Here is a 27,705-nt window from a genome sequence, read left to right as displayed (position 1 = left end):
TTAAAATTATCAGGTTTTATGGCACTATAAAAATTGAAATACATACAAACATTGGTGATAGCTTTAGCAGCAGTATATCAAAATGATATGTGTCTAAATCCGTATGTCTAGTAATAAAACATGGAAAATAAAAAAAAACTATCAATTACCATCCCCCAAACATTATTGACAACTTGGTCTGATCTACTTGGGCAGATTGGAGCCTATAAAACTCAATAATGCTGGTTTCCATGTACAAAATATGCTTAAAAGTTAATCAGATGCAAGAAACATAGCTTAAAATAATATATAAACTTTCATTACACATGATATAACAAAATTTCCTTTAATAAAGATTTTTTGTACATCAGACATTTACTGGGAAACAATTCAAATGTTATGTTAAACATCTAGGTAATAAACTTTTACTATGTATCTTTCAGATCATATACTTTCTCTTGAAAATCTCTACATATTCTTGTGATGCTTGCAGTACTAGATCTTGATTTACATTTGATTCATCAGTAGGTCCTAAAGGAGAGGATCTACAGAATCCTGATTGTAATTCACGAGCAACTGAAAAAGAGAAAGAATAATATTCTTTATCTGAAACACTTTGTAGTTAACTAGAAGTTAGTAAAAAAAAGTTGGAATCTTCTGAGTGTTAAAAGAATGAAAAATATCTACATATAGCTACAATATAAAATACAAGATTACTATTAAATCAAGTTTGCTCACGATTGCCCATTGAATTAATTACTACTGTGGAAAAATACTAGAGCTTCTGGTTTTCTCATTACAAGATGAGATTGCAAGCTGATGGCACAGTCCACCCCTGAACAATCATATACTATCAACTGAAAAATCAAAGAGGCAATACCTGGAGTCAAATATACCATGACAGGTTTAAGAAAATACATTATAAGAACACACAGAAGGGACATCTTGGTTTTCTATCAATATTGTCTGCTTTTCGGTGGAGGGAATAGGAAGGCTGATCCCTGAAAGATTACTCTCTGCAAAGCACAGAGAAGGCTCACCAATGTGGCAAGAACCAAATTGATTTGGGTGTTTGTATTCCATGCTAAGAAACCTGGAATTTTACCCTATGGCAAAACCAGTGGCTGGAGATTGAAATGTCACCTGTCAAGGGAGAGCTATATGAACTATATAATTGCTTAACTAAGTATTGCTAAGACAAGTCTGGTCTGTTTGGTCTTTTTTTTTTTTTTTTTTTTTTTTTTTGATTTTTTTTTTTGTTTGGTCTTCTACCACTAGCAGAAACAAGAATTTGAGAACGCCCACATTTTCAGATTGACAGTTCCATAGCCATGGCACAAGTGAAGGAAGATTACAGCCAAAAGTGCTAAGAGGCACACAGGCTGCAGATTTTTAAAAAAGGTATGAAACACGATGACCAAATGAGGAATAAGTCTGTTATTCATTATGTTTGTTTTACATTTTTATTAGATATATCTAGACAAAATTTTAACAAGGGGAAGGGATGCCAGTTACTATTTGTGGTTTATTTCAGAAATTAATGACCATCTAAATTTGTACATTTGGCAACATACCTTCTTTTAGTTCTCCGGTTATACTGTCTTCCAATTCCTGCAGCATCTGAAATAAGTCAAACGTTACTTACAATGTTCAAGTTAAACAAGAGACATTACTGTAGGAATTTTATTTTGCTTATGAAACGTGGTCTGGAAATGATACTTTTAGAGAGTAAAAGTTACAATTTGCTTAAATGGAAAGGTAATCACATAAATAAAATTAATCCCTACTTATTTTAATCTGGATAACTGAGAAGAAACCTATAATGCTGTTTAGAGGAGTCTAATGAAAAGTACATTTAATATTGATCAATCGAATATACAGAATTTCTGGAAGAAGAGGACGATGGTGGAGGAGTAGGAGACCCTAGTTTTGTCTGGTGTCTGGGATTCAGCTACATAGGTATCAAATCATTCTGAACACCTGTGGACTCAGACAGAGATCCATGAAAAGATTTGTTGCAATTCTACTAATAGAACAGTGACCGCTTTCTGCAAGGTAGGAGCTGTGGAGAAAAGAATCACAGGCATATATCAGAAGATTAAACCAGGGGGGCAGGGAGCCTCTGGAAGCCAGAAGGCAAGTCCTGCGAAGTGATATAGCAGCAGAGTGCACAACCAGAACTTTTAAGAGGTCTGTTCCAGTGAGGACATCCCTGTCTGAAAGGTGCTCAGGTGGCAACGGGGGGCAGCATCCTAAGTGGGGCGGACAGTGTGGTCTCAGGATCCCGGGGGGGGGGGTGTCACAGAAGGAATGGGGGCGGTTCCTGAGTATGGCAGTTGCCAAGGCATTTGGCAGGGAAGCCAGTTGCAATCAGTGAGCCCAGGAGTGGGCATTCAGTTCAGCGTTGCCATAAACCCCAAACCGAGGAACAGTCAGGTGACCACTTTCCAAGCAGGGGTACAGCAAGTGGCAAAACTGGGCAAGACCTCCTCTTTCCCCCTGGAGGCACAGTGTGAATGGGGGGTACAGGGGTCTGCAAAGTTTGGAAAATCGAAAGGGGGTCTGTGCTTGAGATAAAAATGCTTGGTCACAGGCTGGGTGAATACAGAGTGCAGACAGAAACCAGGGAGACACAGTAGGGAGTGAGATCTTTCTATTCCAGGCCTGGAGATTAGGAGGCCATCCTCTAAAGCTGCCCAGAAAGCCTTCAGGGAACAAAAGCCACAGAGAGCAATCTGGAGCTGCTTACCTGGCCTGGCCCCCTGGCAAGGGTGGTGCAATCCCACCCTAAGCAAAGACACCTAAGAATCAGTGCAACAGGCCTCTCCTTCAGGAGGTCAGCAACAACATCCTGCTAAGGCCAACTTTACTCATCATACAGAGCTGCAGAACTCCAGTGCTAGGGGCAAACAGTATATAGAACTCATGGCTATTTCTCATGACTCCTTAGTCTTTCTATTTTAAATTTCTTTTTGCTTTCAACCAATTTCTTCATTTATCAACTCTTACAATTTACCTTTTTAAACTTGCATTCAATCCTTTCATTGCTCTTAATATTATTCCTATATATATTGAACTTTTTCTTTCTATAACATTTCGGGAAGTAGTTCCTTCTAAGAAATAGACTAAAGTACAACCAGAATCTACTATACTGCTCTATTCTCTTCATCTGTCTGATTATATTATTTTTAAAATCTATCTTAATTTTCATCTTTACATTCTATCTCCTTTCATTGCATTTAATTTTATTTTTGCATATAATGAAGTTTCTCATTCTTTACAATTTTGCGATGTAGTCTCTTCTAACAAACACACAAACCAAAATATACTTAGGATATAGTATATTGCTCTGTTGTGTTCAACTGGCTGATAATATCCTTTTTATTTCGACTTTTAATTTCCATTTTTATACTTACATTATATCCATTCATTGTATTTAATTATATTTTTGTATATATACAAGGTTTTCTCTTAACCATTTGGGGATGCAATTTCCTAACAAAAAGACCAAAATTCACATAGGATCCAGTGTACTGCTCTGCTCTCTTCAGATATCTAATTCTATTATCTCCTTTGTTAACCTTTAAACTGGCTTCAGGTCTCTTCTGATTTCTTTAGTATATTTATGTGGGGTCATTCTTGATATTTTTATATTTTGTTCTCTCATTCATTTATTCTTCTCTGGACAGAATGACAAGATGAAAATATCACCACAAAGAACGAGAGGTAGTACTGACTGCCCGGAACCTAATCAGCATGGATAGAAGGAAGAGGCTGGAGCGGGAGTTCAGAATAATGACCATCAAGATAATAGCTGGGTTTAAAAGACACACAGAGGACACTAGAGAATGCCTTTCTGGAGAAATAAAACAACTGATATCTAATCAAGTTGAAATAAAAAAAGGTTAATCTTAGTGAGATGCAATAAAAAATGAAGGTTCTAACTGCTAGGATGAATGAGGCTTCACAGAGAAGTAGTGATATAGAAGACAAAACAATGGAGAATAAAGAAGCTGAGGAAAAGCGAGAGAAACAACCACTGGAGTCTGACAGGAGAATTTGAGAGATGAGTCTTACCACACAGCAAAACAATGTTAGAATAATGGGGATCCCAGAGAAAGAGGGGAAGGAGGGGGCAGAAGGCATATTTGAGCAAATTATAGCAGAAATCTTCCCTCATCTGGGGAAAGAAACAGGCACTCAAGTGCCAGGAGGCACAGAGAACCTTCCTCAAAATCAATAAAAAACAGGTCAATATCTCAACATATAATAGCAAAGCTTGCAAATTTCAGACACAAAGAGAAAATCCTGAAAGCAGCTTGGAACATGAGGCCCTGAACCAAGAAGGAGAGAAATATTCAACTGGCAGCAGATCTATCCAGAGAGACCTACCTAGCAGGCCAGAGAGAGCTGGCATGATATACTCAGGGTGCTCAATGAGAGGAATCTACAGCCAAGAATTTTATCCAGCAAGGCTCTCATTCAAAATACAAGGGGAGATAAAAAGCTTCCAGGACAAACAGAAACTAAAAGAATTTGTGATCCCTAAAACAGCCCTGCAAGAAGTGGTAAAGGGGAATCTTTAAGCAAACACAGAGCCCAAAAGTAACACAGACCAGAAAGAAACAGACACAGTACACCAAAACACGGACTTTACACGTAATACAATGGCCCTACATCCATATCTTTCAATCGTTACTCTGAATGTAAACAAGCCAAATGCCCCAACCAAAACACACAGGGTATCCCAGTGGATTAAAAAAAAAAAAAAAAAAGCAAGACCCATCGATATGCTGTCTGCAAGAGACTCATTTTAGACACAAAGAGAACCCAGATTGAAGGTGAGGGGGTGGAAAACCATTTTGTCATATTAAAGGAGATTTAAAAAAACTGGATTGGCAATCTTGGTATCAGACAATTGTATTTTAAACCAAAGACTGCATTAGGAGATGAAGAAAGACACTATGCCATAATTAAAGGGTCTATCCAAAGAGAAAATTGAACAACTATAAGTTTTAATGCCTCTAAGGTAGGAGCAGCCAACGATACAAACCAATTTTCTGTTAAGATTTCATTTATTTATTTATTTGACACAGAGAGAGAACAGAAGCACGGGCAGCAGGAGAGGGAGAAGCAGACTCCCCACTGAACAGGGAGCCTGATGAGGGCTTGATCCCAGGACCCTGAGAACATGACCTGACCAAAGGCAAGGCCTTAACTGACTGAGCCACCCAGGCCTCCCTTATGAACCAATTAATATCAAAATTAAAGGAACACAATGATAGTCATACAATAATAGTAGGCACTTTAACACACCACTCACTGTAACGGCCAGATCATCTAAGCAGAAGATCCATAAGGGCACAAGGGCTTTGAATGACACACTGCACAAAATGGACTTCACAGATAACTTCAGAGCATTCCATCCTACAGCAACAGAATACACATTCTTCTCGGGTGCACATGGAACATGTTCCACACTAGATCACGTACTGGGTCATAAATGAGGTCTCAACTGATACCAAAAGATTGGGATCATTCCCTGCATACTTTCAGACCACAATGCTTTGAAACTAGAACTTGATCACAAGAGGAAATTTGGAAAGAATTCAAATACACGGAGGTTAAAGAAGCCAGGGAATTAAAGCACGGTTTTAAAGACCTCATAGAAACGAACGAAAATGGATACACAACTGCTCAAAACATCTGGGATGCAGCAAAGGTCATCCTAAGAGGGAAGTATATAGCAATACAAGCCTTTCTCAAGAAACGAGAAAGGTCCTAAGTACACAACCTAACCTTACACCTACATATGGCCAACAGACACATGAAAACATGCTCAATATCAGTTGGCCCCAGAGAAATACAAATCAAAACCACGGTGAGTTTCCCCCTCACGCCTTTCATAATGGAAATGACAGATTTTGGTGGGAATGCAGAGAAAGGGGGAATTCTCTTATGATGTTGGTGGGAATGCAACCTGGTGCAGCCACTCTGGAAATCAGTACAAGAGGTTTCTCAAAAAGTTGAAAAAGGAGCTACCTATGTAACACCCAGCAATTGCGCTAGAAGTTATGAATCCCAAAGATCACTTTGGTCAGGATCCAGAGGGGCACCTGCACCCATATGTTTATACCAGTAATAGCCAAACTGAGAGGTATGGATGTTCTTTGAAACATCCCATAAAGCATAAAGAAGATGTAATGTAGAAATAAATAAATAAATAAATAAATAAATAAATAAATAAATAAATAATCATATTTATTTATTAGAGAGAGGGAGGGAGAATGAGAACAGAATATTACTCAGCCAATAAATAATGAAATTTTTGGACCTTTGGGTGGTTCAGTGGCTGAGAGTAGGCCTCTGTCTCAGGGCATGATATAATATATATATATATATCATAACATTATAAGCTAATTAATTGAATTTAAATAAAAAATAGTATAGAAACCAATGGAGCTAGGAATGTCAAATAAAAGAATATACATAACTTCTGAAGGATCCTGTTTGATCTTACTGTTACAAAAAGTGTAACAAGAGTCAACTTAAATACTTTGTGATTTTCAGAAAAAGTGCCCTTTATGAGAGTTTGATCAGTTGTTTAATAAATTATTCCTCCAAATGAGCTTTCCACTTTTGCACTTTTAGAAAAACAAAATCTTAAGGTATGTTGTATGCTCTATTTTTCAGCACAGACTCTTAAATACATAAAACAATGGAAGTGGGACTACAAAAAGTTATGTGGAAATTCTGCTGGCAATACTGAGTAAAAATATTTTGTTATCTATATGATGACTGATGTACTTCTTTTCATGTGAACACAGAGATTTCAGAAAATCTGCTTCAGGAAAGGAAAAAATATAAGCTAGCACCAGTTTTCCAACTTAGTTTCACATTGATAAGTTTCTAGAATTAGAAACAAGGAAAAGAAATTTTTACTGTAACTTTGTTTCGTTTCTATGAATTAGGACCAATTTTTGAAACACCTGACTTACTATAGTTATCATAATCTGCTTAATTATGAAATATTTGGGAATATTTCAAACTACAGTTGACCTTTGAGCAACACAGTGGTTAGGTGCACTTAAACCGTGCAGTCAAAACTATAATTTCTGATTCTCCCAAAATTTAATGACTAATAGCCTACTGGTGATGGGAAGCCTTACCAATAACACAGTCCATTAACACATGGTTTGTACATTACATGTGTTATATAATATATTCTTTTTTTAAATTTTTTTTTAATTTTTTAAATTTATTTATGATAGTCACAGAGAGAGAGAGAGTTGAGAGAGAGAGAGAGGCAGAGACACAGGCAGAGGGAGAAGCAGCCTCCATGCACTGGGAGCCCGACGTGGGACTCGATCCTGGGTCTCCAGGATCGTGCCCTGGGCCAAAGGCAGGCGCCAAACCGCTGCGCCACCCAGGGTTCCCTATATAATATATTCTTAAAATAAAGTAAGCTAGAGAAAAAAAAAAGGTTATTGAGAAAAACATAAGAGAAAATACAGTACAACACAACAGCCAAGAAAGTCCATGTGTAGGCAAACTAGACCTGCAGCTTCAATTCCATGTTGGTCAAGGATCAAATGTGCATTACAAATATTCCCATCTAGAACGCTCTTATTTCTTATAAAAGGTATCCTCTCATTGAATTCCCAAAATAGGGTCTAAATACGGTACTAAGGGGTGCCAGGGTGGCCCAGTCACTTAAGTGCCTGCCTTCATTTCCTTAAGGAACGATCAACGTAATGTAATTATCTTTTCCCCAAAAGTCTTTTCCTAAATACTTGCTTCTGTGACCCTGGTTTATTTCCAGGTGAGAATTGAGTTAGATGGTAGAAATAGCTTGCAATCCATTGATAAAGAGAACATATTTGCGATTGTATTTATACTTTTCCATTTATCAAAAACATAGGAGGGTAAGAAAATTATACACATAAAAACAACGTATCAGCAAATTTTAATTCGAAGACTCATTAATTAGAAGGATTTTCTCAAAACAGTTTGTTTCCAAACTACCAATCATAGAAATCTAAGGTTCCATTGGGGATACTGTAGGATTGAGGGACAAAAGTCTACAGCTGTAGTCTCATCTCTCTTTTAGCTACACAGCTCCACTTGTCTCGGTTCTGTATAATATAGTTTAATGCAAAAACAGAAACAAACAAACAAAAAAAAACAAAACAAAAACAAATTAAGTTCCATTCTTTGAAAAACATATTTTTTCCCAAAAGGTATCAAAGTCACTAATTTAGTCAAAGTCCCTACTTTTACATAAGAGACAAGAAGGCCTCAGAAAGATGGCAGTTTGCTTCAGGTCAAAAGACCAAAGAGTTGCAGGCCAGGAATGTGCTTTAGGTCCTCCTGAGCTGAGAGTTTTTATGCCAGTTACTTCATCATCTTCAGGAAAAATACCTACATTTTTTTAATACCTACATTTTTAACTAAAACTGACTGAAAATGAACACATAAAAGTTTGTCATGTGGCTCAATAACGACTGAGGCACAAAACAGCTTTCTAATTAAATTATAAATTTTAAACTCTAAAGTGTAATTTACATTACAAATTGTAATGCTTTATGAGTAAAAATACAGGAATGGAAATGATCTTTACTCCTATTAGGAACAGTTAATAGACTGCATTTATAAGCACAAATTTTTTAAACCACAAGACATGGAATTTGAAGGAGAAAATCTTTAGTTGAACCAAAGAGGCTGAAATGGAGGAAACTCTTCCTGGAAAGAATTATTCTTTTCCTCCAGATAAAACTTGGTTTACCAAAATCAATCAACAAATGAGTTACCTATGTTGTGGATTATTAAACACACAACAGATTTCTCTTTACCACCTAGTATGCTCTGTCCAACCTCTCATCATTATGAGAGTTGGTATGTACAAAAGGCAGGACTAACTTTAATTTAAATCCAGCCAGAAATTAGAGGTAAACCATCATTACCCACAAGTGGATTTATCTCTACCTCCCTCACAGCAGGAAGGGAGATTTACCTCATGAGTGAATTGGGGAGAAGGCACTAGGCAGTGCTTATGAGATTCCAAATCTCTTTTTTGAAAAGATGTGCTCACCCATGGTAACATGAATTCAGGTCCGCTCTCATCTTCGTGGGATGGGCATCAAACATTTGTTTCCTCCATTTACAACTGTGTGGGGAAGTGCCTAATTTGGGATAAAGAACTGGGAAGCCCACTGTGGCTACATACCCACCCAAACCACATCCTCCGATCCGTTAGCATGTATTAGTAACAAAGCTACTAAGTTTAACTCCATCTGCCTGACTCCTGTGCTCTTAACTCAGAAAAAGAAGAGCACTGTCATCTGCCACCTACACCACCACAGCTCCAATGAGAGAAATGACCAGACAATACTTTGAAAAATGTTTCTTCTTGCTTGACTTTATAACTAACATTCATTGTTCAGAGCAACATATTTTGAAGAGGGAAAAGTTGGAAAGAACAATTTTAGAAACAAACAGAGAAAGTCAGACAAAACGAGGAGACAGAGGAGTATGTTCCAAATGAAAGAATAAGGCCACGAGACAGAGCCTCAGAAAAATAACGAAATGAAACAGAGATAAGGAGTCAGCCTGATAAAGAGTTCAAAGTAATGGTCACAGAGATGCTCAGCAAACTTGGAAGAACGGACGGATTCAGTGAGAACTTCAACAAAGAGAAAATATACAAAAGAACCAATTAGGGCTGCAGAATACAATAACTGAAATGAAAAATACACCAGACACAATCGACAGCAGATTAAAAGATGTGAAGAACAGATCAGCAATCTGCAAGAAAGGGTAGTAAAAATCATCCAAGCTGAAAAGCAAAAAGAAGAAAGAATTTGAAAAATTAAGATACACGGACCTCTGGAACAGCATCAAGTGTAATAAAACTCACATTAGAGAGGTCCCAGAAAAAGAAGAGAGAAAAGGGTGAAGAACTTATTTGAAGAAAGAATACCTAAAAACTTCCCTAACCTGGGGAAGAAAACAGACCTCCAGGCCCAGGAAGCATTGCCAGTCTCAAATAAAAGGAACCCAAAGACTTTCACACCAAGACACATAATAACAAGTCAAAATTGAAAGAGAAAAGGAGAATCTTACAAGCAGAAAAGAAAAGAAAAGAAAAGAAAAGAAAAGAAAAGCAATTAGTTATATAAAAGCGAACCACTACAGGGATATCAGTGGATTTTTCAGCCGAAATTGTGGCATGCACTCTGGAAAACTGTGTGGAGGTTCCTCAAAGCATTAAAAATAGACCTGCCCTACCACCCAGCAATTGCACTGCTGGGGATTTACCTCAAAGATACAGATGCAGTGAAAGGGCAGGACACCTGCACCCTGATGTTTATAGCAGCAATGTCCATAATAGCCAAACTGTGGAAGGAGCCTCGGTGTCCATCGAAAGATGAATGGATAAAGATGTGGTCTATGTATACAATGGAATATTACTCAGCCATTAGAAATGACAAATACCCACCGTTTGCTTTGACGTGGAGGGACCTCAAGGCTATTGTGCTGAGTGAAATAAGTCCATCGGAGAAGGACAAACATTATAATGGTCTCATTCAATTGGGGAATATAAAATTTAGTGAAAGGGAATAAAGGGAAAGGAGAGAAAATGAGTGAAAATATCGGTGAGGGTGACAAAACATGAGAGACACCTACCTCTGGGAAGTGAACAAGGTGTAGTGCAAGGGGAGGTGGGTGGAGGGTTGGGGTGACTGGGTGATAGGCACTGAGCGGGGCATTTGGGATGAGCACTGGGTGTCATGCTAAATGTTGGCAAATTGAACTCCAATTAAAATCAGAGAAGGACAAACATTATATGGTCTCATTCATTTGGGGAATACAAATAATAGTGAAAGGGAATAGAAGGGAAGGGAGAAGAAATGGGTAGGAAATATCAGAAAGGGAGACAGAACGTGAAGACTCCTACCCCGGGGAAACGAACTAGGGGTGGTGGAAGGGGAGGAGGGCAGGGGATGGGGGTGAATGGGTGATGGGCACTGAGGGGGGCACTTGACGGGATGAGCATTGGGTGTTATTCTGTATTATGGCAAATTGAACACCAATAAAAAATAAATTTATTATATAAAAAGAAAGTTAAAAAAAAAAGGAAAGAAATTATGGCATGATATTTTCCAAGTGCTAAGAGGAAAAAACCTAGGATATTTTTGGCAGGTTTATAATTCAGAACTGAAAGAAAGATAAAGAGTTTCCCACACAAAAGTTAAAGAAGTTCATCACCACTAAATAGGTCTTATAAGAGATGTTAAAAGGACTTCTTTAATCCGAAAAGGCCGGGGTACTTGGATGGCTGTCAGTGAACAGTCTCCCAGGACCCTGGGATCAAGCTCTGCAAGGGACTCCCTGTTTGTTCCCTGCTCAGAGAGGAGCCTGCTTCTCCCTCTCCCTCTGCCCCTCCCTCCCCTTCACTTTGGTTCTCACTCACTCTGCTTCTGAAAGAAAGAAAGAAAGAAAGAAAGAAAGAAAGAAAGAAAGAAAGAGAAAGAAAGAAAGACCATAACTAATAATGAGACAGTTTTATCGTAAAAGCAAACATACAGTAAAGGTAATAGACCAATCATTTTTATAAAGCCAGTATGAGGGTTACAAGACAAAAGGAATAATATCCATTAGATCTACAGTAACTAGTTAAGGGATACACAAAATACAAAGGTGTAAACTAGGACATCAAATTTATAAAACAAGGCAGGGTGTAAAAATGCAGTGTTTTTAAAGTCTGTTTGAACTGAAGTAACCATCAACTTAAAAGAGATTGCTATACATACACAGGATGTTATATATGAACTTCATGGTAATCAAAAACCAAATATTTATAACGGACACACAAAAGGAAGAAAAGCATCCAAACGTAATACTGAAAGTCATCGAATCAGAAGAGAATAGAGCAAGAAAACAAGGAAGTCAAATGAAAGAACAAGACTAAGGCTTCATTTAACATGAGTCTATGCTACATTTTTCTACATTAATAAAACCATGAATATACTATCAAAATCATAAGCCTATGCGCATTGATTGAAATGGGTATTTTAACAGCAATGATACACAATGGAAATGAGTTGTTATTAAAGGCTCCCTATCACTGCCATCTTAGTCATCAATCATTCAAGTGATGGCATCAAGGTAAATATATGTGAATTTCATTTGAAATATCCAATTATTTGTGGGGTGCCTGGGTGGCTCAGTCAGTTAAGTGTCAGAATCTTGATTTTGGCCCAGGTCATGATCTTAGAGTCATGAGATCCGGCTCCACTCAGAGCATGGAGCCTGCCCAATAGTCTCTCTTCTCTCTTTCCCATTGCCCTTTACCACTGCTTGCTTTCCTTCATTTTCTCTCTCTCTCTCTCTCACTCTCTCTCTCTCTCTCTCTTTCTCTCTCTATCTCTAAAAAAAAGAATCAAATATTTCCTTGACTTATTTAGAAAATGTCTACAGTTGCTCAGCAAGCCATTTTATAAAAATTGAAATAGAAGTAATATAAGTTAAAAAAAGTGTTATAAGAAAGCAATTAGGGATGTGCTCTTATGTAAGAAAATGCCAAAACTTACAACTTTTTTAAAACTGTTTTATTTATTTATTCATAAAAAGTACAGAGAGAGAAGCACAGACATAGGCAGAGGGAGAAGCAGGCTCCCTATTGGGATCCTGTTGCGCGACTCAATCCCAGGACCCCTGGATCATGACCTGAGCCAAAGGCAGATACATGCTAAACCACTGAGTCACACAGGTGCCCCCAAAACATAGAACTATCAATTTAGTGTTACAAGTTTATTTAATTCATAAAAAGGAATTACTGTGGAATCGTTAAAATAATAAATATCCCTACAGGGTTAAGCGTTTGGATTCTAATCATTCACTTATGCATAGGGGTGGAAAATTGGGTTACAGCAAACTTTAAACATATTATAAACTATTGCTAATCAGAGAATAAGTCAAAGCATCTAAGTGTACTTTGGGTTCGTAGGTAATAATATTTACTTTCCAAAATCCAATTTAACATAGCTTTTCAAGGAAATGGGTCTGTTTGGGGGTGCCTTGGTAACTCAGTTGGTTAAGCATCCAACTCTTGATTCCAGCTCAGATCATCATCTCGGAGTCATGGGATCAAGCCCTGAGTCAGGCTCCACACTCAGTGGGGAGCCTGCTTGAGATTCTCCCCCTCTCTCTGCCTCTCTCCCCACTAGTGGGCACACTCTCTTCTCTCTCAGATACATAAAATCTTTAAAAAATAAGAAGAAAAAATGTGACAGTTTCGTTGTATTTATTGAATAAAGGTAATAATAGGTATCTCTTGACAATAAGCGCTCCAGGAGCTTAAAAAAAATACCATAAAATTTCTGTCCCATTTCCTTATTAGCACAAAGCAGTATAACTTTTACTTAATGAGTATTATTCAGTTAACTCAGAATTTCACCAAATTAAAAACAAAAATTTTATTGGAAATCTGAAACGCAAAAGAAGAAAGATAATATAACTAACCTTGATCAAGTGAGTTTCAATGCTGCGAACTGAAGTCTGCGGCCTTGAGGTAGGAATCATTACATTTTCTCTTGGAGTACCATTTCTATCCAGCAGTAAACTACTAGTCAAATTTCCAACATAAGGCCCTTCCAAGACTGGTCCCATAGTAGGAGTGCTGTGGAAAGGTCTGTTCTGCTGTCTCTCCACCAGATATTTGGTAGTGGTATCTTCCAGCCTCTCGTTAGTCCTGTGAAGATTACGCAACACAAGTGCTTAGTATTTCATTTCTACCCAAATCATTCCTGCATTTTTTTAAGTTTCCATAATAGCAAACAGACTGCCAGTAAACAGTGTTTTAACACTGAAAATGTGACAGAGCAGAGCTACTCTATATACTTATAGGTTTAAAATTATTCCAAAGGAGTATATATGATTCCAGGGATAACTAACTAACAAATTAGGGGAGGGAAAGAAATGGCTGACAGTGATGTACATAGATTGACAGGTAATACTTGCTACCTTCTGGAATGGCTGTAATTACAAGATTCTGGAGAATGCCGTTACACATATTTGTATTTAGTAAACCAGGTCAGAACATAAAAATAAACCATCCCTCAAAGACATTTTCAAGGATGTGCTTTCACCACTCTTGTACATTTTACTCATTGCCTCAGAGAAATTGAGGGTTTCGCACCGAGGAATACCTCAGACCAACAACCTCTAGGGGCCAGGTAGATGGCAGAGCAGTGATCAGAAGGACTGAACCAGCTCCAGAGGCAATTAGCTGATAACACACTTACCAAGGCCCTGGAAGTAGAATCTGCCCTTTTTGTCTTCCACACACCTCCTCATGCCCACCATGATGCTATTTTTAGCCACGTTGGGATTTATACTGCCTTTCACCCCAATGTGAATCTTTCTCTATTTCACAGGTATACTTTTATATAAAGTAGAAAACCTACAAAGGTTTCCCCCACCCTCAGGCTCTCTAGTGATAATACCAAAGACACAATCAAGAAAGTTAATTTACCAACCTGCCAGGATGTATAGAATTGGCACTTGATCTTTTGGGTTAAAGGTGTAATCTTCCAAAAATGAACTCATTAATATTTCTATTTAGGGTAATTCTGACAAAAAACTTTACAGTAATATGCTGTCTAATACCCACTACTTGCTTCGACGTGATTGGAACTGGAGGGTATTATGCTGAGTGAAATAAATCAATCGGAAAAGGACAAACATTATATGGTCTCATTCATTTAGGGAATATAAAAATTAGTGAAAGGGAATAAAGGGAAAGGAGAGAAAATGAGTGAAAATATCAGTGACGGTGACAAAACACGAGACACACCTAACTTGGGAAACAAACAAGGGATGGTGGAAAGGGAGGTGGGCAGGGGGTTGGGGTGACTGGGTGATGGGCACTGACGGGGGCACTTGGGCGGGATGAGCACTGGTTGTTATGCAATATGTTGGCAAATTGTTATGCAGCATGTTGGCAAATTGAACTCCCCCCCCAAAATTTAAAAAAACAACAACTTTTAAGTAGGGTTGTAAAGATGCAGGTATGTGAATCTGCTTTTTCCACTATAAGTTTTATGAAGTTTAAATATAGACACGTATTCCCAATGAAAATTTAGTGTTCTAATTGAAATATACCATAATTGTAAAATACATGCTGGATTTTTAAGACTTCGAATGAAAAAAAATATGAAATATCTCAGTAATAATTTTATATTGATCACAAGTTGAAAGGATATTTTTTGATGTATTGTGTTAAATAAAATATATCAACTTAAAAAAAAATAAAAAATAAAAAAAAATAAAATAAAATATATCAACTTTAAAAAACTAATATGCTGTCTAAATTATAAAGTTTTAAACAATTAGTTTGTAAAGACAACAAGATAGAGTAACTGAAAATATTAACGGGAAAAAGTAAAATCATATAAACCACCCCCCCTCCAAAAAAAGAGGAGAGAGGCAAACTATCCTGGATGCACATAAAATGGTAAGTTTATTTACAAAAGTTATTTTTCAAAATTATACTATCCAGTTGGCTTTCACTTCCTACTAATCTCATGAACCCATCTCCATAAAAATTATGCTTTAGAGGCAAATCAATAAGCTAAATCTATTTTCATTGATTCTGTTTTAACTTACTTGCTCAGTTTTTTTGTCAATGACATTCGCATTTCTGATTCTTCTAGGTAGAGTTGCCTGTACTTTTCCAATTCTATTTTAAGTTCCTGAGAATTTCTTATTTTGGATTGAAGTTCAGATTCCAGCTCTTCAATTCTGAGTGCCACTTGACTTCTTATTGAAGCATCATGACTTGCTCTTAACTGCTCTAAGTTTTCTTGAGATGCTGCTTGTCTCTAAAGCAAATTAAAAGCACAGTTTTAAAACAGCTAAAACTTGAGTAATTATAGTATATTTCTTTCCTTTAGTTGGGAGTCAATGATTCAGAGAGCAATTTTAAATGTGTAAAAAAAGCTGAAGTGTAAAATATTTATCACCAATGTCACCTGAATTAAATCTGAATGATAAAAATAAAGTTTAATCATTCTTATATTAGTACTCGTGCAATCTGATACTTCAAAGAACAAGAGAATCAATTAAAAATTTTAAAAAGTGCATAATACAACTTGAGAATAACCCACTTCTTGATTTCTGCTCAGTCCATGTTCTCAGTCAGAGGTCCTGAGGCCAAGCCCTGTGTCGCACCCAGTATAGAGTCTACCCAGGATTCATTCTCTGTCTCTGTCTCTCGGTCTCTCTCTCTCTCTCTCTCTCCCTCTGCCAATCCCCCTGCTCATGTTCAATAAATAAATAAGGAAATAAATAAATAAATGAAATCTTCAAAAAGGAAGAATAACCCAGGAATGGAACATGGAGCCCGATGCAGGGCTTGATTTCACAAACCTGAGACCAAGACCTGAGCTGAGATCAAGAGTCTGCTGCTTAACCAACTGAGCCACCCAGATACTCCATGGTAAAAGTTTTATTTTTTTTAATTTATTTATTTTTAAAGATTTTATTTTATTTATTCATGAGAGACAGAGAGAGAGAGAGAGGCAGAGACACGGGCAGAGAAGAAGGAGGCTCCACGCTGGGAGCCCAATGTGGGACTGGATCCCGGGACTCCAGGATCATGCCCTGGGCCAAAGGCAGGTGCTAAAACCACTGGGCCACCCAGGAATCCCCATGGTAAAAGTTGTATTTTATTTTATTTTTTTCCCCATGGTAAAAGTTTTAAATCACAATTTTTTCTTTTCCTCTTAATAGTCTTGTTTCAGGGGATCCCTGGGTGGCTCAGCGGTTTACCACCTGCCTGCGGCCCAGGGTGTGATCCTGGAGTCCCGGGATCAAGTCCCACATCAGGCTCCCTGCATGGAGCCTGCTTCTCCCTCTGCCTGCGTCTCTGCTTCTCTCTCCCTCTCTATGTGTATCTCCTGAATACATAAATAAAATCTTAGAAAAATAGTCTTGTTTCATACATACTGGTCATAAAAATAAAAATGATTCTCTCCTGAGAATCACTCTGAAAGATCAATTTAGTGAGAATAATGATGAAAACTGAAATCTTTACAGGGAGGAACGAATGCCTCCAGAAATATACCAAACAGATTGCTCTAAAGGAAGCAGAGGAAACATACACAATGCATATAACCAAAGTGTAATTTGTAATGAAATAAATGAAAGCATATCACAGATCAATAAACTAACTTGGGGAATATGAATAATAGTGAAAGGGAATATAAAGGAAGGGAGAAGAAATGTTGGGAAATATCAGGAAGGGAGACAGAACATAAAGACTCCTAACTCGGGGAAACGAACTAGGGGTGGTGGAGGGGGAGGAGGGCGGGTGTTGGAGGGGAATGGGTGACGGGCACTGAGGTGGACACTTGACGGGATGAGCACTGGGTGTTTTTCTGTATGTTGGTAAATTGAACACCAATAAAAATTAATTAAAAAAATAATAATAATAAAAAAATAAACTAACTTGTAAAAATAGATTGACTTCTTTTAATCTTTCTTCTGCAATCAATCTTGCTCTCTGGTCAATCTCCCACTTATAATACTTTTCTACTTGAATGCCTTCTACCACATTGACTTCTGCATGACTTCTGAGGTTTACTACTTTTTCTTCCAAGTTCTTTTTAATCTGTTTTAGTTTTTCACATTCCCTCTCTGTTGCTATCATAGATAATAACTCCTGTTGAAGAACTTGATTTTTTGCATCCAGGTGTAGACATCTTGAAGATTCAGTTTCCAATCTTCCTCTAAGATCACCAATCTGCATGAATAGAACAATACAGTTTGGAAATGGAATGAAATTAGTTTAACTCAAAACTATAACCAACATTTAAAAAAAACATTTTATGTTAAGTCTCTGCACTGAACCGTAGGCTCGAATTCATAACATCAAGATCAAGAGTCATATGCTCTACTGACTGAGTCAGCCAGGTGCTCCCATTTTAAAATAAATTCATTTGCAATAAAATATAATCTATATTGTAGTAGTCTTAGAATGTGGAACCCTGAAGCACTTCGAAAATTAAGAGCAAAGTTAAAACCACTAGGAGTTACTAAAAAAAGATCTCTGCTCTCATTGTCTTTGCCATACAACATTTGTACTTCATTTTATGCTTTTATTTTTCTATGACTGCTTCAGATCTTTCCTCCATAAAATAACTGTAAGTCACCTCTTAGTATAAAGTCTCTTATATAGGCAAATTGAATTCAAATAAAATTTTAAAAAAGAAAAGAAAGTCTCTGGCCCCTTCCCCCATCCTAACACACCATAATTTTTAAAAATTATTTATTCATGAGACACATAGAGAGAGGCAGAGATATAGGCAGAGGGACAAGCTCCACAGGGAGCCCAATGAAGGACTCGATCCCAAGGCCCTAGGATCATGCCCTGAACCAAAGACAGATACGCAAACCACTGAGCCACTCGAGTGTCCCAATGAATACTCCCATTAATTTTTAAAAAGTTTTAGTAATATCATATTGACTTATGTAGGTCTGAACCAATAAATGCTTCCTAAGAGAAGACTTTGAAAATAAGACTCTAATTATTGAATCTATAAATACTGATTCTAAGCCACAAGCCTTTTTCTGAATTACAAATGATTTCCATTAATTTGAATTGCATTCCCAGGAGAAATGATTCTCAGGATTAAGAAACCACACCTCTCAGTATAAGTGAGATGAACCATATGCTTTTGAACAACAACAACAAGAAAACCCCCACCTAATTGAATAGTATTATCTTATAATACTCTGTTACTTCCCACAAAACAAGGGAACATACTAAGCACCAAAAACCACCACCGAAAAACCTGACAGGGTTTCAGTGATGATGAGTTGGGAAGAACTTCTTTCTTCTGGATATGACTGATAAGACAGGGTAAGTGGATGTGGTGGTTTTATAAATTCTTTGACACTTCTCCCATGATAATCTCACCCCTTAAAATGTGCTGACCTTAGTAATTGGTTTCCAGTGAATAGAATTCGGCAGAACTGCTGCATGATTTTTTAAGGCTAGGTTAAAAAATGTGATATAGCTTCCATTGACATTCTTCTTCTAGGGAAATTAACCCTTAGAATCTAGCTGCTGTGGGGAAGCCCAGGCCACCTGGTGTGTCTTCATGTAGACATTTCAGCTGAGACTGACCCAGCTAACATCCTTGCCAAAAGCCAGCCTCAACAGCCAAACATTTGCATGAACATGATTTTAGATGATTCTAGTCCCCAGCTTCCAGTCATCTCAGCTGACACCAAATGAAGAAGAAATGAGTTGGCTTTACTCGGCTTTGCCTAAACTAAACACTTGTGAACCAAATAAATGCTGTTTTGAGCAACTAGGTTTTGAGGTGGTTTATTATGCCACAATAAATAACTGGCACAGGTACTGATATTAAACATGGGGTGCTGCCATTAAAATATTTAAACCTGAACCTCCTTTGAACTGAGAGGTAGGTAGTAACGGAAAGGATGTAGGGGAGAGTAAGAATGAAAACCAAAAGGGCTTCTAACAGACTGTTAATGGAAACCTGATGGCCCTTGAAGAGGCTGACAGCAAAGGTTCCAGGCAAGTGAAGAAAATGACACTAGCGGAAAAGGAACTCGCGCCACAAACCACTTGAAAGTAAAACGGGACACAAAAGATAAACTAAACAAGGTCTATGCAGTATGAAAGACCCGGACTAACTGGGTGCAAATATTTTTTCCACATTTGTACCCTTTCCATATGCTGAAATGTCAAATAATGCTAAAATAAAGAAATGCATTCTGGGTCAAGAGCAAATCTGGGAAAACATGGCCTATGGATGAAGCCAAGATTATAAAACCTTTTGTTAAGGCCTCAGAAGGATTTCAGGTATGCCTCAAATTTATTTAAGGATCTTAGGAGTATGAGCTTCATAGGAGAGGCCAGTTGAAAAGTTTATCTCAAAAAGACCCAGGAGAGTGGCTTTTCTACTGACATAAAATCAATCCACTGATTTTCACAGAAAAACTCAAGAAGTTAAGAAAATTATAGCATCAAAAACACTGTTTGCAAGCTTGGACTAAAAGAGACCTAGATAGCACAGACTGAAAATAGGCCTTTGGGTCTTAGAAGTCCCCACAGGGAGGCAGCAGGCTGAAAACATAGCTGCAAACACAGGTCATTTCTTGAAGGACAGAACCAAGAGCTCAGAGACGATAGACAGCAAAGAGCCATGGAGAAGAATTTCCATGGTTTCAGACTGAGTCTGACTGAAAAATGGACACATGCATCAGGCTGCATCTCAAACCTGCTATGGACTAGTGTGATTTCCATCTTCTTTCTGAATGGAAGAGTCTTTAGCAAGTTACCAGAATGTTGTGTTTTCAATAGTAGAGAACTGTTCTCTTTAATTCTCAAGTCTTCATTCCTATTGAGAGAACCTGCACTCAAGGGACTAAAATTTAGACAACATAACCCTGGCACCTTATCCCCGCTGCATCTGATTAAGATGGCAAGATCTTGGACTCCATCCTGAACCCGATGCCATGATAACTGAGATTTGTCGGAGGTACTGGGAGGAGGTGAGTGCATTTTTCATGTGAAAGGAATATAGAACACTGTGGCCGGTGGGTAAATTACACTAAAAATTGCATTCTTCATGTGTTCATAGGTATTCCAGTATTCCACTATAACAAAACAAAACAAAACAAAAAGACTGTGGGCTAACCTTAGTGACTTGCTACTAACGAACAGAATATGGTCAATGTGATGTTGTGTGTAATCCAAGGCTAGGCTACGAAAGGCAACACAGCTTCTGCCCTGTTCTGTATCTCAGCCTGCTTACTTGGAATTTAGCCCCTCCTCTTGTGAGGAGGCTCAGGCCACAAAGAGAGTCCAGGTGTGCCAGTGTAAGCATTTTGGCTGCCTGCCCTAACTATAAATCTAGGCAACAGCCAGCATCAACAACACCAGACATGAACTTTTTCTCTTGGTTTTTCCCCATTTAGGAGGATATTATCTGTGCATTTTTTCATATATTCCCTTTATTATGTTGAGCTATGTTCCCTCTTAAACCTACTTTGTGGAGGGTTTTTATCATGCATGGATATTGTACTTCATCAAACGCTTTTCCTACATCTATGGAAATTATGATGATTCTCCTTTCTTTTATTAATATGGTGCATCACACTGATTGATTTGCAGATACTGAATCACCCGTGTAACCCAGGAATAAATCCCATTTGATCATGGCGGTGATTTTCTTAATGTATTGTTAGATTCAGTTTGCTACTATTTTGTTAAGGATTTTTGCACTAAAAATTGGCCTGTAATTCTCTTTGTGGTGTCTTTATCTGGTCTTGGTATCAGGGTAATGCTGGCCTCATCAAATGAATTTGGAAGTTTTCCTTCCTCTTCTGTTTTTTTTTTTTGGGACAGTTTGAGAAGAACGCATACTAACTCTTTCTTTAAAGGCTTGGTAGAATTTGCCTCTGAAGCCATCTGGTCCTGGACTTGCGTTTGTTCCAGGTTTTTGGAGGAGTGATTCAATTTCTTGGCTGGTTAGCGTTCTGTTCTACTTCCTTCCTGCTTCAGTTTTGGTAATTTATATGTTTCTAGGAACTTATCCATTTCTTCTAGGTTGTCCAATTTGTTGACATATATTTTTCCTAATATTCTTTTATAATTGTTTGGATTTCTGCAGTGTTGGTTATTCTCCTCTGTCATGTGTGATTTTATTTGGGTCCTTTCCCTTTTCTTTTTGAGAACTATGGCTAGAGCCTTATCAATTTTATTAAATTTTTCAAAGAACCAGCTACTGTTGATCTGTTCTATTTTTATTTGTGTTTAGTTTCTATATCATTTATTTCCACTCTAATGTTTTTTTAAAGATTTATTTATTGGGGCAGGGGGGAGGGGCAAAGGAAAAGGGAGAGAGAGAATCCTCCAGTAGACTGAGGTTGGAGGCTGAAGCAGGCCTCAATCCCAGGACCCTGAGGACGTGACCCTAGCGAAAATCAAAGAGTTGGCCAGTTAACCAACTCAGCCACCCAGGACCCCTATTTTTCCTCTAATTTTTATCATCTCCTTCCTTCTGCTGGCTTTAGGTTTCATTTGTTGTTCTTTTTCTAGCTTCTTTAGGTGTAAGGTCAGGTTGTGTTGAGATTTTGTTTTTGCTTCTTGAGGTAGGCCTGTGTTGCTATATATACTTCCCTCTTAGAGTCACTTTGGCTGCATCTCAAAGGTTTTGGACAATTGTGTTTTCATTTTCATTTGTTTCCATGTATTTTGAAATTTCTTCATTTATTTTCTGGTTGGCCCACACATTGATAGTACGATCTTATTTCACCTCCATGTATTTGTGGTCTTTTCAGACGGTTTTTTGTAGTCCACTTCTAGTTTCATAGTATTGTGGTCAGGAACGGTGCATGGTAGGGCTTCAATCTTTGTACTTCCTAAGGCCTGTTTTGTGGCCTAATGTATGATCTAGTCTAGAGAATATTCCAGATCTGTATTCTAATTTCATTTATTGCACTCTTCATCTCAGATTCTTTTTTAACTCTTCTATCTCTGTTGTAAGGGTCTCACTGATGTCTTCCATTATTACTCAAGTCCACTGAACATCCTTATGGTCACTGCTTTAAATCCTCCACCAGGCACGTTATTTCTCTCTCTCTCTCACTTAGATCTCTGGCCCTGTGGCATTATCCTGTTCTTTCATTTGAGATAAATTCCTCTGTCTTCTCATTTTGTCTAGGTCTCTGACAGTTTCTCTGGGTTAGAAAAGCCAGTTATGTCACTTGTTCCTGAAAGTAATGGACCACTGAAAATGGTCCCGTAGTGCCCAGGGACTGGTGCTTCAGGGAGGGTCTGAAGGGTGTGGGGAATGCACTCTGCTACTGGGTTCTGGCTCCTCTATCCCTCAGGCCAGTCATCTGAGAGATAGGCTCTCAGTATCTGCTGCGGGCAGTGTTTGGTACTTGGCCTGAATCTAGCAGGGTTTAACTAGCTTGCGAAATGAGACCTGTCACACTCCACTAGAACTGAGACCCTGCAAAACTCTGGTCGGGACACATGGTGTCTGCAGGGGTTTGTACTGGTCTTCTGGGGGAAGGGCTTGCTGTGCTGGAACTGAGGCAAGCATGATTGAAAAGGGCAGTTCCCCTGGAGTGCAAACGGGTGGTGGCTGGTGTAAGCAAGTTAGGCAGGTGGTGTCAGAGTGGCACTGATTCCCACAGGTGGCTCTGTGTTTGTGCTCAGGGCCAGGGGAGGGAAATGGCACCAGCCAGCTGGTTCCATGCTGTGTGCCTCTCTCCAAGTATAGTGCCCTACAGATTCTACCGCAGCCAAGCCCAATAACCTTTAAAATTCCAGGCTTTAAGCCCCCCGTAGTTGCAAGAACTCAGGAAATTCAGCCACTCTCCTTTTCCAAGCCAGCAGCTATGTGCATTCCCATGTATTCTTCTCTCCTGCCCTTCGCTGGGGCCACTACTCCCTCCCATCTGCTGCAGATAGGATCTCTTTCTCTTCTAAACTATGTCTCTGTACTTCTGACTTTCTTTGAAGTGGCCTCTTCTCTCTCTTTAATTGTGACCTTCATTCTGTCAGTATTCAGGTAGATTTCTGGGGTATGTAGGATGAGTTGATAGGTATCTAGTTGTATTCGTGGGACGAGGTGAGTCTAGACTCCTCCTCCCCTGCCACCATCTTCCTTTCTCTAAGACATTTTTCTAAAGAATCCCTTCAATTACAAATTATTGAAACTAGGCAAGAACTCCTCTTTTAAATTTCCCCTCAAGTTAGGGGAGAAAAACGACTGGCAAGCAGAGAGACACGTGATTTGAAGTATAACAGCTGAACAACTAGTAAAAGTTTAATAAGCAAAACGGAACCTTTTATCTGAATTCAATTAACTGCAATTCTGAAAGAAAGAGGCAGCATCGAGTGCTTTTGAATCAATAATCTTCATTCTCCCTTCATCAGTGATGAAATAAGGAGAACGTTATGGAATAATTTCTAATCTTTTCATTAGCGAAACAAATGTATTGTCCTTTGGCACACTTAAATTAAATATAATTTCTCCTTTATCTTACTGCAAGCTTATTTTTCAGGGGAGGTAAGTAAGACTATCTCATCTTTATATCGTACTAGAATGCTTCTCCATATCATACAGGTTCACTTTGAAATTTTTTTGTGATTCAAATTGCTTGCCTACTATTTGTCTCTGATAATTTGATTATTTAAAAAAATTTTTAATTTATTCATTCATGAGAGACACACACAGAGAGACAGAGGCAGAGACACAGGCAGCGAGAGAAGCAGGCTCCTTGAAAGGAGCTTGATGTGGGACTCAATCCTGGGTCTCCAGGATCACACCCTGGGCTGAAGGCAGTGCTAAACCACTGAGGCACCCGGGCTTCCCTGATAATTCAATTAAATGCAACAGGATATTTTACAGGTGTATTCTTGACATAATGTAATGAAATGTTTATTCCATTAATTATGTATTGACCTATCAAAGTACAGCTATGCACATCTTTCTATTTCAGTAAAAGAAGATGGATACAGGCAACTCTGTTTTCCAAGAATGTACGATCTGTGCCAAGAACGGGATCGGCGCCAGTCTTGTATGCACAAGAACCAGGTCAAAAGAGTATCTAATTGTGAACTTTAAGATGATGTATCAGCAAGACTTCCAAACAGGAAGGCTGATAACCCAGAGTTAATCCTTTATATCCTAGATGGTGAAATCTATGGGTGAGTCTATGCATTATAACAAGTTAATAAAACACAACGAAGTACATAGTAGACAGTGGATCCTACAACCAAGATTTGACGGAAATGGATGCGGGAGGCACTGAGTGAGAAACTACAGGTATTACTGGAGAAGAGAAACGGGACTCTATCTTTTTGAGTCTGGCTTCTCATTGTGTCAGGTAGTCAGCAAGGCATAAGCTGGCAAAAGGCTCCTTCAAAAAGTATAAGTCTTTACAGGAGTAAAGTTAGGTTCTACTACATTGACTTATTACATAATTGTAATATAAATGAGTGGCAATTTGCAAGAGGACTAGGAAAGAATTCTCATAAAATCTGATTTGGTAGTGGCATAAGGATAAACATATAGGTCAATGTATTAGAATTGAGAATCTAAAAACAAACTCTCAAATTACGGTGGATTGATTTTCAACAAGGGTGTCGAGACACTCAAATGGAATAAGAATAGTCTTTTTAACAAATGGTACTGAGACAAATGGATATCCACGCACAAAGTAATAAAATTAGACCTCTACCTCACAACGTATGTACAAACTTAACATGAAATATTAAGAGCTAAAATTATAAAACTCATAGAAAAAAACAGGTGTGTATGTTGGTGATTGCATTTGGCAACAGTTTCTTAAATATGGCATCAAAAGACAGAAACAGATTAAGGATTTCATCAAAATCTAAAAAAATAAAAGCTTCTATGCTTCAAATGTAACCATCAAGAAAAAGTGAAAAGGCAAGGTGATGAATAAAATATTTGAAAATCATATCCCTGATAAGGGGGCTGTAGTTAGGATATAGATAGAACTCTTACAATAATGAAAAGATAGTCCAATATGAAAATGGGCAAAAGAAATGGTTAGTTCTTTAAGCAAGATATAGAAATGAATAATGACCACATATAAAGGTGAGATGCTCAACATCACTAGTTCTAAGAAATATGCAAATTAAAACCACAAGACAGATGGAACTCAACAAGTGTATTATGCTAAGTGAAATAAGTCAGAGAAAGACAAATACCATATGATTTCACTCCTATGTGGAATCAAGAAAAACAACAACAACAACAGATGAACATAGGGGAAGGTGGAAAAAAAGGAGAGAAAGAGAGGGAAACCATAAGAGAATCTCAACCATAGAGAATAAACTAAGTGTTGCTGTCGAGGTGGGCGGGGGGGCTAGATGAGTGATGGGTATTAAGGAAGGCACTTGTACTGATGAGCACTGGGTATTTAAGTGAGGAATCACTAAATTCTACTCCTGACACCAATATTACATGATATGTCAACTAACGAGAATTCAAATAAAAATTTGAAACAAATGAAAATACCCCTACAACGCGTCATTTTACACCCAATAGGATAGCTATAACAAAAACAACAGATAATGACAAACATTGACAAGAATCAGGGAAAATGAGAATCCTCAAACACTGGTGACATAAATGTAAAATGGTGCAGCCAGTTTGGAAAATAGTCTGGCAGTTCCTCAAAAGGTTTAAACCAAAAATGTTTAAACCAAAAAGGTCCTTTAACATATGAACTAACAATTCCATTTATAAGTATATACCCAAGAGAAGTGAAATGTTCACACAAAAGCTTGTACATGCGTATTCACAACAGCATTATTAACAACAGCCAAAAAGTGTAACAGCTCAAACGTCCACCAAATGATAAATACATAAATAAAATGTGGGCTGTCCATATGGTGGGATATTATTCAGAAATTAAAAAAAAAACAAAGTTCTGACACATGGCACAAAATAAATCTAAAAACATGCTAAACCAAAGAAGGCAGTCACAAAGGATCAAATATTTGGTGATTCCATTGAGATGACCTGTCCAAAATCAGCAGCAAATCGATAGAGACAGAGACTAGAATGGTGACTACCTATGGCTAAGAAGAATAGGGAGGGGGAAACCAACATGAGGTGACAGTTAAAGGGCATAGGGTTTATTTTTATGGTGACAAAATGTTCTAAAATGGATTGTGGTAGTCTTTGAATATGCATCGTATGTTCATTATATCTCAATAAAGTTATCACCAAAAATATATATCAAGTATGTAAGATTAGTAGGAAAATCTGTATTTTACTGCTCAAAGCACAGAGGGATTTTTTTCCCAATGATTTTATTTTATTTTATTTTATTTTATTTTATTTTATTTTTATTTATTTATTTATGATAGTCACACACACCCACAGAGAGAGAGAGAGAGAGAGAGAGAGAGAGAGAGAGAGGCAGAGACACAGGCAGAGGGAGAAGCAGGCTCCATGTACCGGGAGCCTGACGTGGGATTCGATCCTGGGTCTCCAGGATCGCGCCCTGGGCCAAAGGCAGGCACCAAACTGCTGCGCCACCCAGGGATCCCTCCCAATGATTTTAGAGTCCCAAAACTAATTAAAAATTACCTTCTGTTTTAGCATATTAATCTGAATATCCACATCCGTTTGACTGGTTTTTAAATCTCCATAGAATGGAAGCTCTCCATTTTCATATTTACTTAATAACATCCTTCTTGCCATGTTTAAGAGGTTCTTAAGCCTGCAGAAGGTATAGAATGAGTAAGTCAGGTCCTTTAAGAAGAAATATTTAATACTTATTTAAATAGATAATATGTTCTATCACATAAACAAATCTATAATTATGATATCTCATTTGTTCCAATCTCTCATTGTTTGAGAGAATACCAACTAAATTACATTGCTAAGTAAAAAAATATGGAAAAGATTTTTATGACACATATGGCAGTTAAAGAGTTAACAGGGTAACTATATTAAGAGTTCTTGTAAGTTATTATTAATATCTATTTTCAGTATGTGAATATAAAAATTAATCTATTATTAGGTAGTAGAGGCTAGTAATCCATGGTGAGGAAGAAAAGCATCCTCATCTATTAATGTTTTATAAAGACACAAAAATACATTTTGGTACCCACCTACCAGTCTACAAGAA

At 37.8% G+C, this 27,705-nt stretch overlaps 1 protein-coding gene across 1 annotated transcript in view; it reads right to left on the bottom strand.

The window, feature by feature from the left end:
• Positions 1–311: 311 nt before the first annotated feature.
• The window catches only part of LOC140598055 (ankyrin repeat domain-containing protein 26-like), a 160,585-nt gene continuing 133,191 nt past the window's right edge, over positions 312–27,705 (bottom strand). Inside the window, exons 30-35 of the mRNA XM_072751268.1 lie at positions 27,162–27,294; positions 17,492–17,785; positions 15,649–15,863; positions 13,504–13,732; positions 1,554–1,599; positions 312–555 (exon numbers count right to left, since the gene is read on the bottom strand). Of these exons, the coding sequence (XP_072607369.1) occupies positions 419–555; positions 1,554–1,599; positions 13,504–13,732; positions 15,649–15,863; positions 17,492–17,785; positions 27,162–27,294 (1,054 nt within the window). The 3' untranslated portion in view covers positions 312–418. The remainder of the gene's footprint in view (positions 556–1,553; positions 1,600–13,503; positions 13,733–15,648; positions 15,864–17,491; positions 17,786–27,161; positions 27,295–27,705) is intronic.

The sequence above is a fragment of the Vulpes vulpes genome, chromosome 3 (assembly GCF_048418805.1).
Source record: "Vulpes vulpes isolate BD-2025 chromosome 3, VulVul3, whole genome shotgun sequence".
NCBI lineage: Eukaryota > Metazoa > Chordata > Mammalia > Carnivora > Canidae > Vulpes > Vulpes vulpes.
The sequence above is the reverse complement of the archived record's forward strand: the minus strand, read 5'-3'. Positions and strand labels throughout refer to the sequence as shown.